This window comes from Nycticebus coucang, chromosome 10 (genome assembly GCF_027406575.1).
Source record: "Nycticebus coucang isolate mNycCou1 chromosome 10, mNycCou1.pri, whole genome shotgun sequence".
Lineage (NCBI taxonomy): Eukaryota > Metazoa > Chordata > Mammalia > Primates > Lorisidae > Nycticebus > Nycticebus coucang.
In genome coordinates, this window is record NC_069789.1 from 55,563,102 (window position 1) to 55,576,107 (window position 13,006).

Here is a 13,006-nt window from a genome sequence, read left to right on the forward strand (position 1 = left end):
TTTTCTGCTGGCTTATTTTAAACAATGCTTTCTAGAATGGAAAGTAGTATCTCAGGTACGACCCGACCCCAGCAACCCATTCAGAAGTCATGAAAGGGTGGTCTGGGGCCTCTGTTCCAATGAGTTGAGGGTAGAGATGTGATCCCTTTGATGACTGAGGGGACAAGACAACCTCCCCTCTCTCCTCCAGGGAAGTGGCAGGTCTGAGGAGGGGACCCTGTGGCCTGAGTTCTAGTCCAAACTAGTTAACTGTGTGACCCTGGCAAATTTTTTTTGCCCTCTGGATCAGATTCCTTGCTCATAAAACAGGAACAGCCATCCTGCATTGCCTTTGTCCTGAGTTCTGAGGATAACATAAGAGAAAGTGGGTAAAATGATCTAGGACATGCGATTTCTCTGCCTGACTGGGAGGGAGAGCGATGGGGTTCCTAGACCAGTTTCTATTTTAGACTCTAGAGCAAATCAAGTCATCATGTGATCTCAAAGCCCCATCTCTGGGCCTCCTTTTTTTGAGAATGGGTCACATGAACTCTGCTGTGTCTCTTCAGCCTTTGGTCTCTTCCTCACTCCTATCGCCATCTCCTGGAATTTGCAGGCACTACACCAACTGCTCCCTAATTTCTTTTCCAGGATTTCAACCAAATTTACCACCTCCTCTTCCCTGTGCCCCACACAAGCCAGCTCTCCTAGACTAAGGGTGCCAGTACCTAGCAGCGGGTATGTAGGTCAAGAATAATGTGCCAAGAAGCAGCTGGGCTTCTGATTAGGTATTTGGTAAAAGAGGATGGGCTCCCAGGCAGCCCTTGCTGCCTCCTGACTTGTGCTAGGGAGAGCAGCATTTACCATTCCAGCCGCAGATATGCTGCTGCCCAGGCCCTAGCCAGGCAGGCACTGACTCCTGCTGATCCAGGAGGCCCTCCTCCTTTCTCCTTCCCTCCCCTCTCCTCTCCCAGGGCGCCCAGTTCTGCCTTTCCAAATACACAAAACCTCTCTGCACATGGGAGAGGTGGAGGCTGGGGCCCTGAGCCCCAGAAAGGAAGAGAAAGAAAAACTTTCAACTATTAAATCTGTTTAGTAAAGACAATTTTGTAAAAACGACAGTATACAACAATCTGAGTGCTGGACACACCATCAGAGACGAAGGAGGTGCTGCGGGCACCCGGAGCCCCTCCCCCATGCACAAAAATGACCCTGGGTGCCCCTCTACCACCTGTCCCTGAGGAACAGGAAAGCTGAAGTGCTCCTGCCACCCTTCCCCCAAAAGGGAAGCAGGGCTGGGGGGCCGTGGCACAGAGAACCCCTCCCCAGCTGCTCCTCACCAATACCAGGGAGACCCCTCCTCTCACGGACCTGGACACAGAGCTGAGTTGTTTCAGGTAATGACAAAGTGGCTGATGGGTGAGGGGGCAAAGTCGGGACATCTTTGGTGCAAAGACTCCCCACCACCCACCAGCCACGTGATGGAAATTTGAGAGAGGATCACAGCAGCTCTGGCTCTACCCACAAGGGGTAGCTGGCTGATGCCCCCAGAGCCCAGGAAAGACACATGAAATGCAAAAGCTTTGTCAATACAAACTGCTCAGGTTCACCTGTGTGAGCTGAGAGGTGACCCATTGAGAAATGGCTAAAAATTGAAGGAAAATAAACAAGAATGGGTTAATAATGGCGAAAAGGGGCAGTAGAGAGATTATTCGGTAGATCAGCGCTTCAGATGTCCTAGGACTAGCACTAATTGGGGAGAAGGGGGGTCCAGTCTTCCTGATTGCTGTGCCAGTGCCCAGGTCACTCCTCTCTGCCTCCCGAAACCAGCTAACAGAGACAGGCCGTGGAGGGCCTGGTTCAGAATCTGGATGGGCTTCCCAGGCACTTTGGCAGGCTCAAAATGGGCAGGGCAGGCTCGAGGAGAAGGAAGGTTCTTGAGCCACTGTAGGGCTCCCCTTCTCCCATACCCTGCCTGCCCCTGGCCCTGCAAATGCATGATCCCAGGTACAGACCTGGGCACTCACGCACATGCACACACACACATACACACACACTCACTCCTATCTGTCTGGCACACTAGTGATGTCCAAGGACTTCAGGAGAGGAGGTGGGTGGCATCCTCCTCCAGGGTGGCCTCTAGCCACCAGAATGCCTGAGCCAGCAGGGAACCCAGGCTGTCCTGGGGAAGTAGGGAGGGTAAATGGAACAACACAGGGACATTCCCTATAACAGTTTCCACAAATACCCTCAACAAACCCCATATCTTTGCAGGATCCAGACAGGAAGGGGTCTGGTAGGAAGGAGAAGTAGGAGAAAGGACAAAAAAAAAAAAAGTTTCATAAAAATTCCAGGTCAAATTACCAATAAGGTTGTAAAATGAGCACAGGTTCTAGAGCACCTTGCTCACTTCTCTCTGCAGCCTCCCAACCTCCCAGCCCCTTCCCCTGCAAGGTGGCCAGAAGAACCAAAGGCAGAATTCAGCTGCTGGCACAGTTCAGGGCTCCAGGCAGCTGAGGAGAGGAGGCGCAAGTGGGCAGTTCTGTGTCTCCTCGTTTAAAAAATATATTCATGTAGAGAGTTATTGCTTGTCCTGCAGTGGGGCAGGAGGGGCCTGGAGGCTCAGTGGGCAAGGGCTGCAGCCTCCAGGGCCCGAGCTTTCTTCCGCCTCTTCAGAAGCAGAGGGTTGGATGCATCTTCAATCTTTTTTATCTTGATCTGCTCGTAGTCGACGCGCATGGTGGCCAAGGCACTGGTCATCTCCTCCTGGGAGCAGGGGCAGGGTTTTGGCACCAGCAAATGTGCAAAAAGAAAGCCAGAAGACAAGGAGAGAGAGCAGAGACACATGAGAGATGAGGGACACAACAGAGGCAGGATGAGGGTCGCAGGTGTGGGTACCCACTGCCAACAGCAGCCTCACCCCAGCGCTGGGCAGCAGACAGTATGGCCATGTGCTGCTGCTGCTCTCCTGAGAGCCCTCAGCAAGAGCCCAGGACCTGGAGTCAGGAGACCTGGGTCTGGTCTATCCCAGCCAGTCCCCAGTCTTCCTCTCTCTAGGCTTCAGTTTCCTCTTCCACAAAATAAGATCATACCACATGGCCTTTAAGGCCCAGCTGGAGACCCAGGGAGCAGAGGGCTTCTAGACAGGAACATAGAATGCCAGCTTGGCGCCCATAGCTCGTTAAGGCACTGGCCAAATACACCAGGGCTGGCGGGTTCAAACCCAGACTGGGCCTGCTAAACAATGACAACTACAACAAAAAAATAGCCAGGCATTGTGGCAGGTGCCTTAGTCCCAGCTACTTGGGAAGCTGAGGCAAGATAATCACTTAAGCCCAAGAGTTGGAGCTTGCTGTGAGCTGTGATGCTACAGCACTCTACCAAAAAACACACACACACACACAGAATGCTCTACCCACAACCTAGTCAGGCAAGTGTCTCTGGCCACTGCTCTTGTTGTAATGGAAACACCCTGGGGGTGAGAGGGTACAGAAGCCAGCACCACCCCTCCCTGGGCTCTCCTAGTGAGCTCCCACTCCCCACCAAGCCCCTTTCACCCAGTGGCGCCCCTCACCTTGACATCCTCCCACCGCTCCTTATCCTCCTTCAAGACTCGGCTGGTGTGCAGTGGGGTTTGAGGGACTTTTGTCGATTGCTAAGGGGAGAGGAAAGAGTCAGAGTGAAAACCTGGGGCAGGCAGATTCCTAGCAAGGGCCCTATCCCGAGGGACAGTCCCCTTGTACTTGGACCCAGGTGTCCCCAGCCTGCCAGGCTTACCATGATCCAGGGGTGGTTCATGAACTCTGTGATGGTCATTCTCTGAGTGGGCTCTGTTTTCAGCAGGTTCCGGATGAGCATCTTCACTGTGGGATGGGGTAGGGACAGGAACAGTTCAGGGGCCACTCTCCCTGTCCTGCTCTTCCTCCCAGTCTTCAGGAGGAAACCAGACTCAAAGAGGGAGACTGCTCACAGATCACTACACCACTTAGCAGGCCACATACACAGGACACAGCCAGCAGGTGAGAGCACAGCTGCTGACAGACAGCTACACCACCCACATGAGATGGATGCCACACGGACATGTGCACGTGTGCATGCGCATTCCACACCCCCGACACGGGTTCTTCCCATTGTCCCAAAAGACTGGGTTCATACCTTCCTCTGATACTTCTGACCATTCTGGATTGGGAAATTCATACTGGCCCATTCGAATACGAGTCTTCATGCCCGGAGAGATGGCAAGGCCATGGTTGGAATAGAAGGGGGGATACCCACACAGCCTGCATCAAAAGAGGGAAGGAAGTAGGACACAGGGCAAACATTACATTGGGAAATAGGATGAGAAATGGGCTCTTCTTGTAAAGGTCACAGAGAAATAATGGCTCGTTGATACAGGCACAACATGCAAAGCCAGGGACAGGGTCCAGGAATCCATATACTAAGTATCTAAACCACACTCTTTCCACCCCTTTAGATAGCTTATAGCCACCACTCAGCTGTCAGAATCCACTGAGCACTGAGGGAAGGAGACACAGAGGGGATTCCCTGGGATTCCCCATCCACAGGGGAACACTGACACTTGCCTCTCCCTCTAGTCCTGGAGAGGTCCAGGGCTCCCCATGCCCGCCCTGCCCCTTCCCAGCACACACTCACAGGATATACATGATGACACCCAAGGACCACATGTCACAGGACTTGTCATACTTCTCTGGGCCCAGAACTTCCGGAGCTGCAAACCAAAGGTCAGCGTGGGTAGGCCTAGCCCTCAGGATGTGTGCATGGTGCTCCCCATCCCACCACCCAGCCCATGGTGAGGAAGCAGCAGCTGGGCTGCAAGGAGGAAGAGCCACAACCCAGCTGGGGCTGAAGGAAAACAGAGCACTCTCCTCCAACAGGCACGCTGGAGCTAAGAGCTGAAGATTAAAAAAAAACCTGAATTGCATGAGACTTGCAGACCTACGTTGCCTATTTAATTTGAGAAATGTGCTTTGGAGCTTATTCTGTGCCAGTTAGCTGAGGCTCTAGAACCAGATCTGGGTGCCAGATGCCACTGAGAATCAGACAGAAATGGTAGCTCTTCTCAGAACTGTGCATGTGTGTACACAATCCTGCCCATAACCTCAGGCACATAATCTCCTACGATTTCTCACTCCCAGCTTAACTCTACTTCTGAGCAAGTCCCGCAGAACCAATGCCAGAAAGGTCCACAGGGTGCGACTGTCCTAAATTCTGTGCCCCCCCGCCCCCCAGTGACCTCCAAGAGGAGGGGTTGAGGAAAGTTCTTGGGGAAGCCGAGGTCCCTGGGCCTCCTCTGGACTTACCCACGTAGTATGGCGTATAACAAGGAGTGGTCAAAGAGTTGTGGCTGGTGGTTTCCTTGGCAAAGCCGAAATCAGTGAGTTTCAGAATGGCGTTGGGCCTTCTGGAGGTGTATAAGAGATTCTCAGGCTACAGAAAGAGACAAGATAAATAAAGCCCTGCTGAACCTGCGAGGGGCTGTGAGAAACCTAAGGGGAATGGTTCCTCCCTCCTTCATTCATTCAACCACCCAGCCCCTGGAAGCTGCCCACTAGGAGGAACATCAGCTCTGTGTAACCAGGTCCTGCCTTCACAGAGCTTCCAGGATGCTTGAGAAGCAGTGGTAAACTCTACAGGGACAAAGAAGCCAAGGGTGTGAGGGCGAGGTTCCGACTGAGGAGAACCACAGGGCTGAGTGTGACCAGATAGGGCTTCACTGCTGGGTTTGTGGGTCTGCCCACGGGACGAGAGAGCAGGGCCCTGCAGGGCAGAGAATGACACCCTCAGGAAACAAGCAGGGAGGCTGCAGGGTGTCTCTGCTAACCCGCCTCCACTGCACCCAGGTACAGAGATAGGAATAGCTGGCACCTTGACATCCCGATGGGCGATGTTGATCGAGTGCAAATACTGGATGGCCTCACCAATGCTCTTCATGATCTCTGATGCTTCTGTAGAGGGGAAAGAAGAGAGAGTGGAAAGAAAGTCACAAAGATGCATCACTGCGTTTCAAAGCCCAATGCATCAGACCCACAGCTGAGCAGCCTGAGGCTCCCCAATCCACTACCCACCCTGGAAAGAAAGACACCAGGAGCTGCCCTGGTTGGCTTAGGACAATGCCCTCTCTGGTGGTGGCATGCCAAGGGAAACAGTAGCCTCAGAGTCTTCCCCAAGTAGGCCCTGCCCCACCTGCCTAAGCTGTCCCCACGACAGACCCTTTCTACCTCTTTCTGTGAATGCTTGGTCTCCTCGGTCCTGGATTCGACTAAAGAGTTCTCCACCATCCAAACTGAAACAAAACCACAGTGAGATCTGTGAACACAACACCCCACTGCCACTCTCCATCGTCCCCGGAAGAAATGATGCATTTACATTTCAGCTTCAGGGTCCATGCCTGGGCTGTCCTCAGAGGGTGGGGCACCTGAGTGGGAAGTGGGATGGGCTGAGCCAGGAGCAGCCAGCTGCTTACCACTCCATGACGATGAGCAGGCACTTCCTCCCCGCATACAGGTTCTCGTAGACATCCACGATCCGCACGATGTGCGGGCACTGAGAGGCCCGCCAGTGCAGCTCCACCTCCCTGCGGGCCTTGGGGCAGTCCTGAAGCATCTGCAAGCCAAACAGCTTCCTGACAACTGCACTGTCTCCCCAAGGGACAGGTGGTACCACCCCAAAGGCCTATTCTAAGCCCTGGGCCCATATGCCCTGACATTTCCACCAATACACCACAAACTCCCCCTCTCTATTCTTGCTGGCCCTCACCAGCCCCTCCTGGCACTTTCCCTGGCCACTCCATCTCCCAGATCCTGGGAGGCTTTATAAATGCTCTAAATGAAACCTCAATATGACCCTTTGGGGGCCACTGACAGCTACACTGAGATTCAGTCTAACTGGGCCCTTTCCCAGCTTAGGCCATGAGATCTATTCTAAAAGGCAAACAGTAGTCAGGTAGTAGAAGACACAGGCTGGGGAGAAGGGATGAGGAGAAAGACTAAGAAAAGCCAATATAATAATGGAAAGCAGCCTACAAAGGAAAGACTCCAGAGTCAATAGGAAAAGATACCTCCAAGATCACTCAAACCCAGCACGCCAAATCCCGAGCTATGTTCTTTCCACTTCTGTGGATGACCTCCATCAACCAACAGATGGCCTTGGGAGTCGGCAAGATGTTGGTCTGAAACATAGGTTCTTACTAGATTTGCAAACCTAAGCAAGTTTGTTGACTCACTGAGCCTCATTTATGTTCCCTCTTTTTCCCTGGACCAGGTGCTAGAGGGCATTAAAAGAGGTTAGCCCCTCACGAGCTTCAAGGGCTAAATCTTGACTAGTCCAAGCCAGTACCATTAATTCCAGTCTCTTTGCTAATGACTGGCTTGGGAACAAGTCTAAGACCCAGCTAGCCAAGAACTTCAAAATAAATCTGCTAAGAGTTCTCTTAAAGAGAGCACACAGAACTTACATCGTCTCTCATGTGTGTGGCACCTGGGACCACGGCAGTCACCTTGTTGCCAATAAGGAGGGCTAACATACAAGGATAAACTAACACACTGAGGAAGGCAACCAAGAGAGACAGCAACACCCTGGATCCTTGTTGATATCACCAAGAATCCCCTCAAGACTTCTTTTTGGTAAGATAATAAATTTTCTTTACTATTTAAGCTGATTTCAGTGAAATATTTTTATTGCTTAGAGCTGAAAGTATCCTGATTCACCCCTTATTTGTAAGGTGGAGATAGTAGCTTCTGTTTCACAGACTTGTTGTAAAGACCAAATTAAATAGTTCTGCAAAGCATCTAGCAGAATGCCTGACATGCTCACTAATAAGAGCTGTCATTTCTAACACAGAGTGTCTGCTGAGTGCATGGCGCAGATGCCAAAATGATTACGATGAGGCCCCTCACAGACTCACTATCATCTCCATGGGAAGTCAAGATTAGTCCCATAAATACACACTCGGTGCTCTAGGCATTTAGTGGGCTGGGGGACAGGATGGAAGAAAATGGATGGGCAGGGGGAAGGCATCCAGGCAGAGCAAGCAGCAGGAATTGGGCGCTGACCGAGGAGTAGAGTTGGGGGATGGGCAATGCAGCAGGGAAGACTAAGAGACCTACTGGAAAGTGTCTGAAGCTTGATGAATAAGACATATGGCCAAGATGCAGCTGGATTATAGAGGTCAAACAAAGGAATTTCCAGCAATAAATCTGCCACGCAAAAGCCCGTGATATGCTGGGCTTTTTCTAATTGTACAATGAGGGTCAGGGAAGTAGCATGCCCAAGGCTGTTTCTAGGGCAAGGCAAAGGGTTAGAAGGGGTTAGAAGCCAGGCCTGGTAGACTCCCAAGCACAGCCTTTCCACCATACCATCTAGCTTTTAGAAGAATATGGAGGCAGAGAGCTCTCAGACAGACTTTGCAGAGGCACTTCCCCAAGCAGGTGTCCAGAATGAAACAACTAGATAGGTTGGTCTCTCCCACAGAGTGGGACGGAGCCAACAGCTGCAGGAGGCAAGGTCCCCACGGTGTCACCCTGCCACCTCGTGGCCACCTGTGATATTGCACAGGTTCTGAGTTCTGCTACTTCCAGGAAAAAAAGTTTACCTAACTCTCCCATGCTCTAAGCGGGCAGGGGGAGACACAGGCCAGTTTCATTCGTATCTTATATAGTTCAATAAGCATTTACTGAGCTCTTACTACCACGGACCATGCATTGTGTTGAATGGTAAAGACCAAAGAGAGGACTCCTGATCTGAAAGAGCTTAACACAGTAAGGGGGCTTAGAAGACATGAGGGGAGGCAGACACAGAAAATGCCTATAATACAGTGAGATTAGATGCTATAAGACTGCTACATTCACGGGGTTCAGGGACACGTTTTCAGAGCAGCCAAGCAGGAAGGACCTCTAATGCCCCCTACAGGCACAGGGGAATGGTGGCCCAAAGAGAAAGAATCAAAGTTGTCAAATTACCCTGTCTGTTACCCAGAGGCAACAGGTGCCTGTGGATTTACAATCAGGAGAGACTTGAGCCCTGGTCTGAAATTTGTTGATTTCTGGTTGCACAGCCTTTGAGAGGTCATGTCTATAAAAAAGGGTCAATGGTACCTGCCCAGCCGCCCCCTCACAGAGATGCTATGAGCACCTAATGAAATAATACCTATGAAAGTGCTTTGTGATCAGAAAGGTACCCATCACTGTCAACCAGCAGCATTACTGCCAAAGCACAGGGGGGCCCCCTCTGTCACCACTGAGTTGAGCCTGGAGCATGCTTATTTAACCTGTCAAGTCTCACCAGCAAGACTGTAGGCTAGGTTTCTGTCTTCAGCCTGGTAACCAACACCAGCGCATCAGCTACCTGCTCTAACCAATCAGAACTGTGCTAAGTAAGGGTGCACCCAAGGCCCAAACCAAGGTGCACGCTCCAGGGCAACCACTGAACACAGAGCACTCACGGCAAGTTCTGCCTTAGACTGCGTGGCACTAGGCAAAAGATAATCTGCAGTAAGAAAGGCTGGGTTCACATTGCACTTCCAGACTTACACAAATTCTTCACCTTTTAGAGATGAATTGACGAAGCACAGTGAATCTGGGCTTTGGATCACATGCACTTTGAATACCAGTTCTGTACTTCCTGGCTTGTGTCAAGCAAGCCAATCTACCTTTCTGAAAATGGTTCCCTCATCAGTAAAACCAGATTCCACTTTGTGAAATAATACAAGGGTACTTCAGAAACTCTATGTAGGGTTTTCGACATCTTAACTTTGAAGAAATTTACCATTTTGCATGTTTATGCCTTATCTTCCCAACCTGAGTTTTGAAAGGGCAAGATCTAATTTGATTTCTGTTTAATTTCCCACCCCCTTCCTTCCCTCACTCAGTGGTTTAGAATTCCTGAGCTAACATCTCTCGTCCTTTTGGTTCTTCTCCCTATTGAACTGTCTCCCATGGTGGTCCCCTCTCACAGAGGTCTCCTGAAGTAAATCGGAAAGAGCATTATTTTTAATTTCTTAAGAGAAACTTACGAAGAATTTCCTATGAAGACTGGTAATTGACATTCACTCAGGCACATGTTTTTCAGATATCCCTGACTGGATATGAAAATTAACCCAAGCAATGAGAGCAAGACCTTCAAATCTGTCGGGCAGGCTAGTTGACGTCATAGGGGCAGAGCCCTGAAGGACCAAAGGGGCTTTATAGGCAAGTGTGGGGCACAGAAAGCCTTTAGAGAGGAAATCAAGAATGTGCTAATCTGGAGCACAGGGCTAAGTAAAGAACAGTAGGGGAGGTGGCCTGGGCTCCAAGCCAGAGAAGAGAGGGGAGAAAGGCAGGGTTCCTAGGGCACTGCCAGGGGCCACCAGCAAAGTGAGGCAGCAAATCCAACCAGCAGCCAAGGCTGCTGCCTCTCTGGCCTACATGAGGGCAGTGGAGGCCAACAATCCCAGGCCCACAGCTCTGAGGCCAGAGACTAGACTATAGAAGAGCCTTCCCACTAAGAGCCACAGGCCTCCCCAGTCAAAGAATTCCTAGGAAAGATTGTGAAATATTTTAAGCTCATGCTAAGCCTGGAACCGATTTGTGACTTGCCTTAGCCCTATATAGTTTGTGCCTGAAATTCTCTTGCACTATAAAAAAGGTTAATTGTTGCATGTGTTAGGCTACCATGCAACAGGCAAGGCCCCTGCCAACAGTGTTGGTGGAGTCCAATGCCTGGAGAAGAACCTGTCAGGGATCCACGCCTCTGTTTCTGCCAACCTAGAGCTAAGAGGGACGAGACCCGGTTCAGGTTGTGCGTGGTCCCCCTCGCCTCCCCTCCATGACAGATCTTCCATCATAGCACCACATGAAAAGATTCGAAGTAGTCAGCCTTCTAAGCTGAGCCCAGCAGAGAAAGGGAAAGAAGCAGAGAGCCCAGGGCCTGAGATGCTGTTCACCAGCAAGGCCGTTAAGAGAGAGAGACTGGGAAAGAGAAGCCCTAGACCCCAAGGATTCCTCTTCCCAAGCTCTACTACTTACTAGATGTGAGAACCTGGGCAAGTTTTTAAACCCCTTGTGCCTCGGTTTCTTTATCTGTCAAATAGGATAGTAAAAGCCCACACCTCAGGGGTTACCATATTAACTGAGTTAATACATACATGTACATTGTTGGTAAATTACTAAGAATAGAGCTTGGTGTATCTATTATTATTCTGCTCCCTACTCCCCATGTGCTAGAGCCTCAAGGGTGGGCAGCTGGGATCACAACCACACCCATTTCACTTACAGTGTTATTAATAGCTCCAGGCACTGTGCAGAGGGGGGACCCCAGGACACCAGGACGGAAGCCAGCTTTGGCCTCCCAGCTTTGTGCTCCCCCAGCACACACCACCTAAACTGGACAACTGGCATTGGGGGTGCACATGTAACAGGAGAAGGAAGATATCCCTTCCCAAGACTGACTCTCATTCCGTGCCAGGAGTGATGCCGAAGTCTGATTCAGGCTCTGAGTGTGTTGTCAGTGTGTGGTGCGTGTTGTCAGACGAGGCCTCCTCTGCACTCCAGGAGGCAGCTGGGGGCCGGGGGCAGGCGCCGTGTGTCGTGCGCTAACCCACCATGTCTATGGGCCAGGGCCGCCCACTCCTCTCCCCGCACCACAGATGCCTCTTCTGTACCACATGGAGGAAAGCCAGCCTGGGTGCTCTGGGGGGTGAATGGGAAACAGGAGGAGCGGGAGGGGGGCTGCTGCAGGTGAGTCCCAGCAATCTCCTTAGCACAGTGCTCAGCAAGCAGCAGAGGGAGGTGGATGGGCAAGGGGCAGAGGGCGCTGGGAGTGCTGCTAATGCTTGGATATGGGTTTGAACTGCATGGGGCCACTTAAACACAGATTTTCTACCTCTGTCACTCCTGAGACTGCAAGATCAACTCCTCCTCTTTCTCCTCAGTCTACTCAACAGATGTTCTTAATAATATTTTCTTTTCCCCCAGAGTACTCTATTGTAAGAATACGGTATATAAACCACATAACATACAAATTATGTGTTAATTGATTGTATGATTGGTAAGGTTTCCATTCAACAGTAAGCTATGAGTAAATTGTGGGGAATCAAAAACTGTATGTGGATTTTTTGACTGTGTGTGGGGGAGAATACCAGTGCCCCAACCCCCATTACTGTTCAAGGTTAACTATCTTTCAAATGGTCTCACCCACTTTATATCCACTCTGGGAAGAAAGAATGAGAAAACTCATTATTAAGTCATCAAGTCAAAGCCTTTCAGCCAGCTATCCCTGGCAGGTCTGGAATCTGAATCTTGCTCTTGTTGCTCCTAAAGCCCCCTTTCCAGCACCCCACAGTAAGGCAAAGAGTACAAAAATCTGCCCAAGAACTGTCCACAACATCAACAGCCAGAAATGGAGGCCAGAAAGGGCTTAAAATATAAGCTCTTCAATGTTCAAATTCCACTTTTATGGCAGCGCCCATAGCTCAGTGGTAGGGTGCTGGCCACATACACCCAGGCTGGTGGGTTCAAACCCAGCCCAAGCCAGCTAAACAACAATGACAAAACAAAAAAATAGCCAGGCATTGTGGCGGGCGCCTGTAGTCCCAGCTGCTCAGGAGGCTGAGGCAAGAGAATCAAGCCCAAGAGTTGGAGGTTGCTGTGAGCTGTGATGCTACATCACTCTATCGAGGGCGACATAATAAGACACTGTCTCCAAAAAAAAAGAAAGAAAAAATCAACTTTCATAATCTTACCCTAGGGTACTAATCACAGATGTAGCTTTATGAATATATACAGGGTGCCTCACAACTGTAACCCTAGCACTCTGGGAGGCTAAGCTGGGAGGACCACTTGAGCTCAGGATTTCAAAAGCAGTCAGAGCAAGAGCAAGACCCCCATCTCTATTTAAAAAAAAAGCAAAATTAGCTGGGCATGATGGCATGCTCCTGTAGTCTCAGCTACTTGGGAGACTGAGGCAGCAGAATTGCTTGAGCCTGTGAGTGTGAGGACGCAATGAGCCACGATGTGGCCCCTGCACTCTATCC

General features: G+C 50.7%; 1 protein-coding gene across 2 annotated transcripts in view; it reads right to left on the minus strand.

Annotated features, from left to right (window-relative positions):
- Positions 1 to 1,056: 1,056 nt before the first annotated feature.
- MAPKAPK2 (MAPK activated protein kinase 2) overlaps positions 1,057 to 13,006 on the minus strand; it is a 46,056-nt gene continuing 34,106 nt past the window's right edge. For both annotated transcript variants that reach the window (XM_053606363.1, XM_053606364.1), the window contains 9 exons: positions 6,464 to 6,603; positions 6,219 to 6,283; positions 5,866 to 5,945; positions 5,301 to 5,427; positions 4,633 to 4,708; positions 4,135 to 4,259; positions 3,757 to 3,842; positions 3,554 to 3,634; positions 1,057 to 2,745 (listed from right to left, as the gene is read on the minus strand). In XM_053606363.1, coding sequence (XP_053462338.1) covers positions 2,602 to 2,745; positions 3,554 to 3,634; positions 3,757 to 3,842; positions 4,135 to 4,259; positions 4,633 to 4,708; positions 5,301 to 5,427; positions 5,866 to 5,945; positions 6,219 to 6,283; positions 6,464 to 6,603 — 924 coding nt within the window. In that variant the 3' untranslated portion in view covers positions 1,057 to 2,601. The remainder of the gene's footprint in view (positions 2,746 to 3,553; positions 3,635 to 3,756; positions 3,843 to 4,134; positions 4,260 to 4,632; positions 4,709 to 5,300; positions 5,428 to 5,865; positions 5,946 to 6,218; positions 6,284 to 6,463; positions 6,604 to 13,006) is intronic.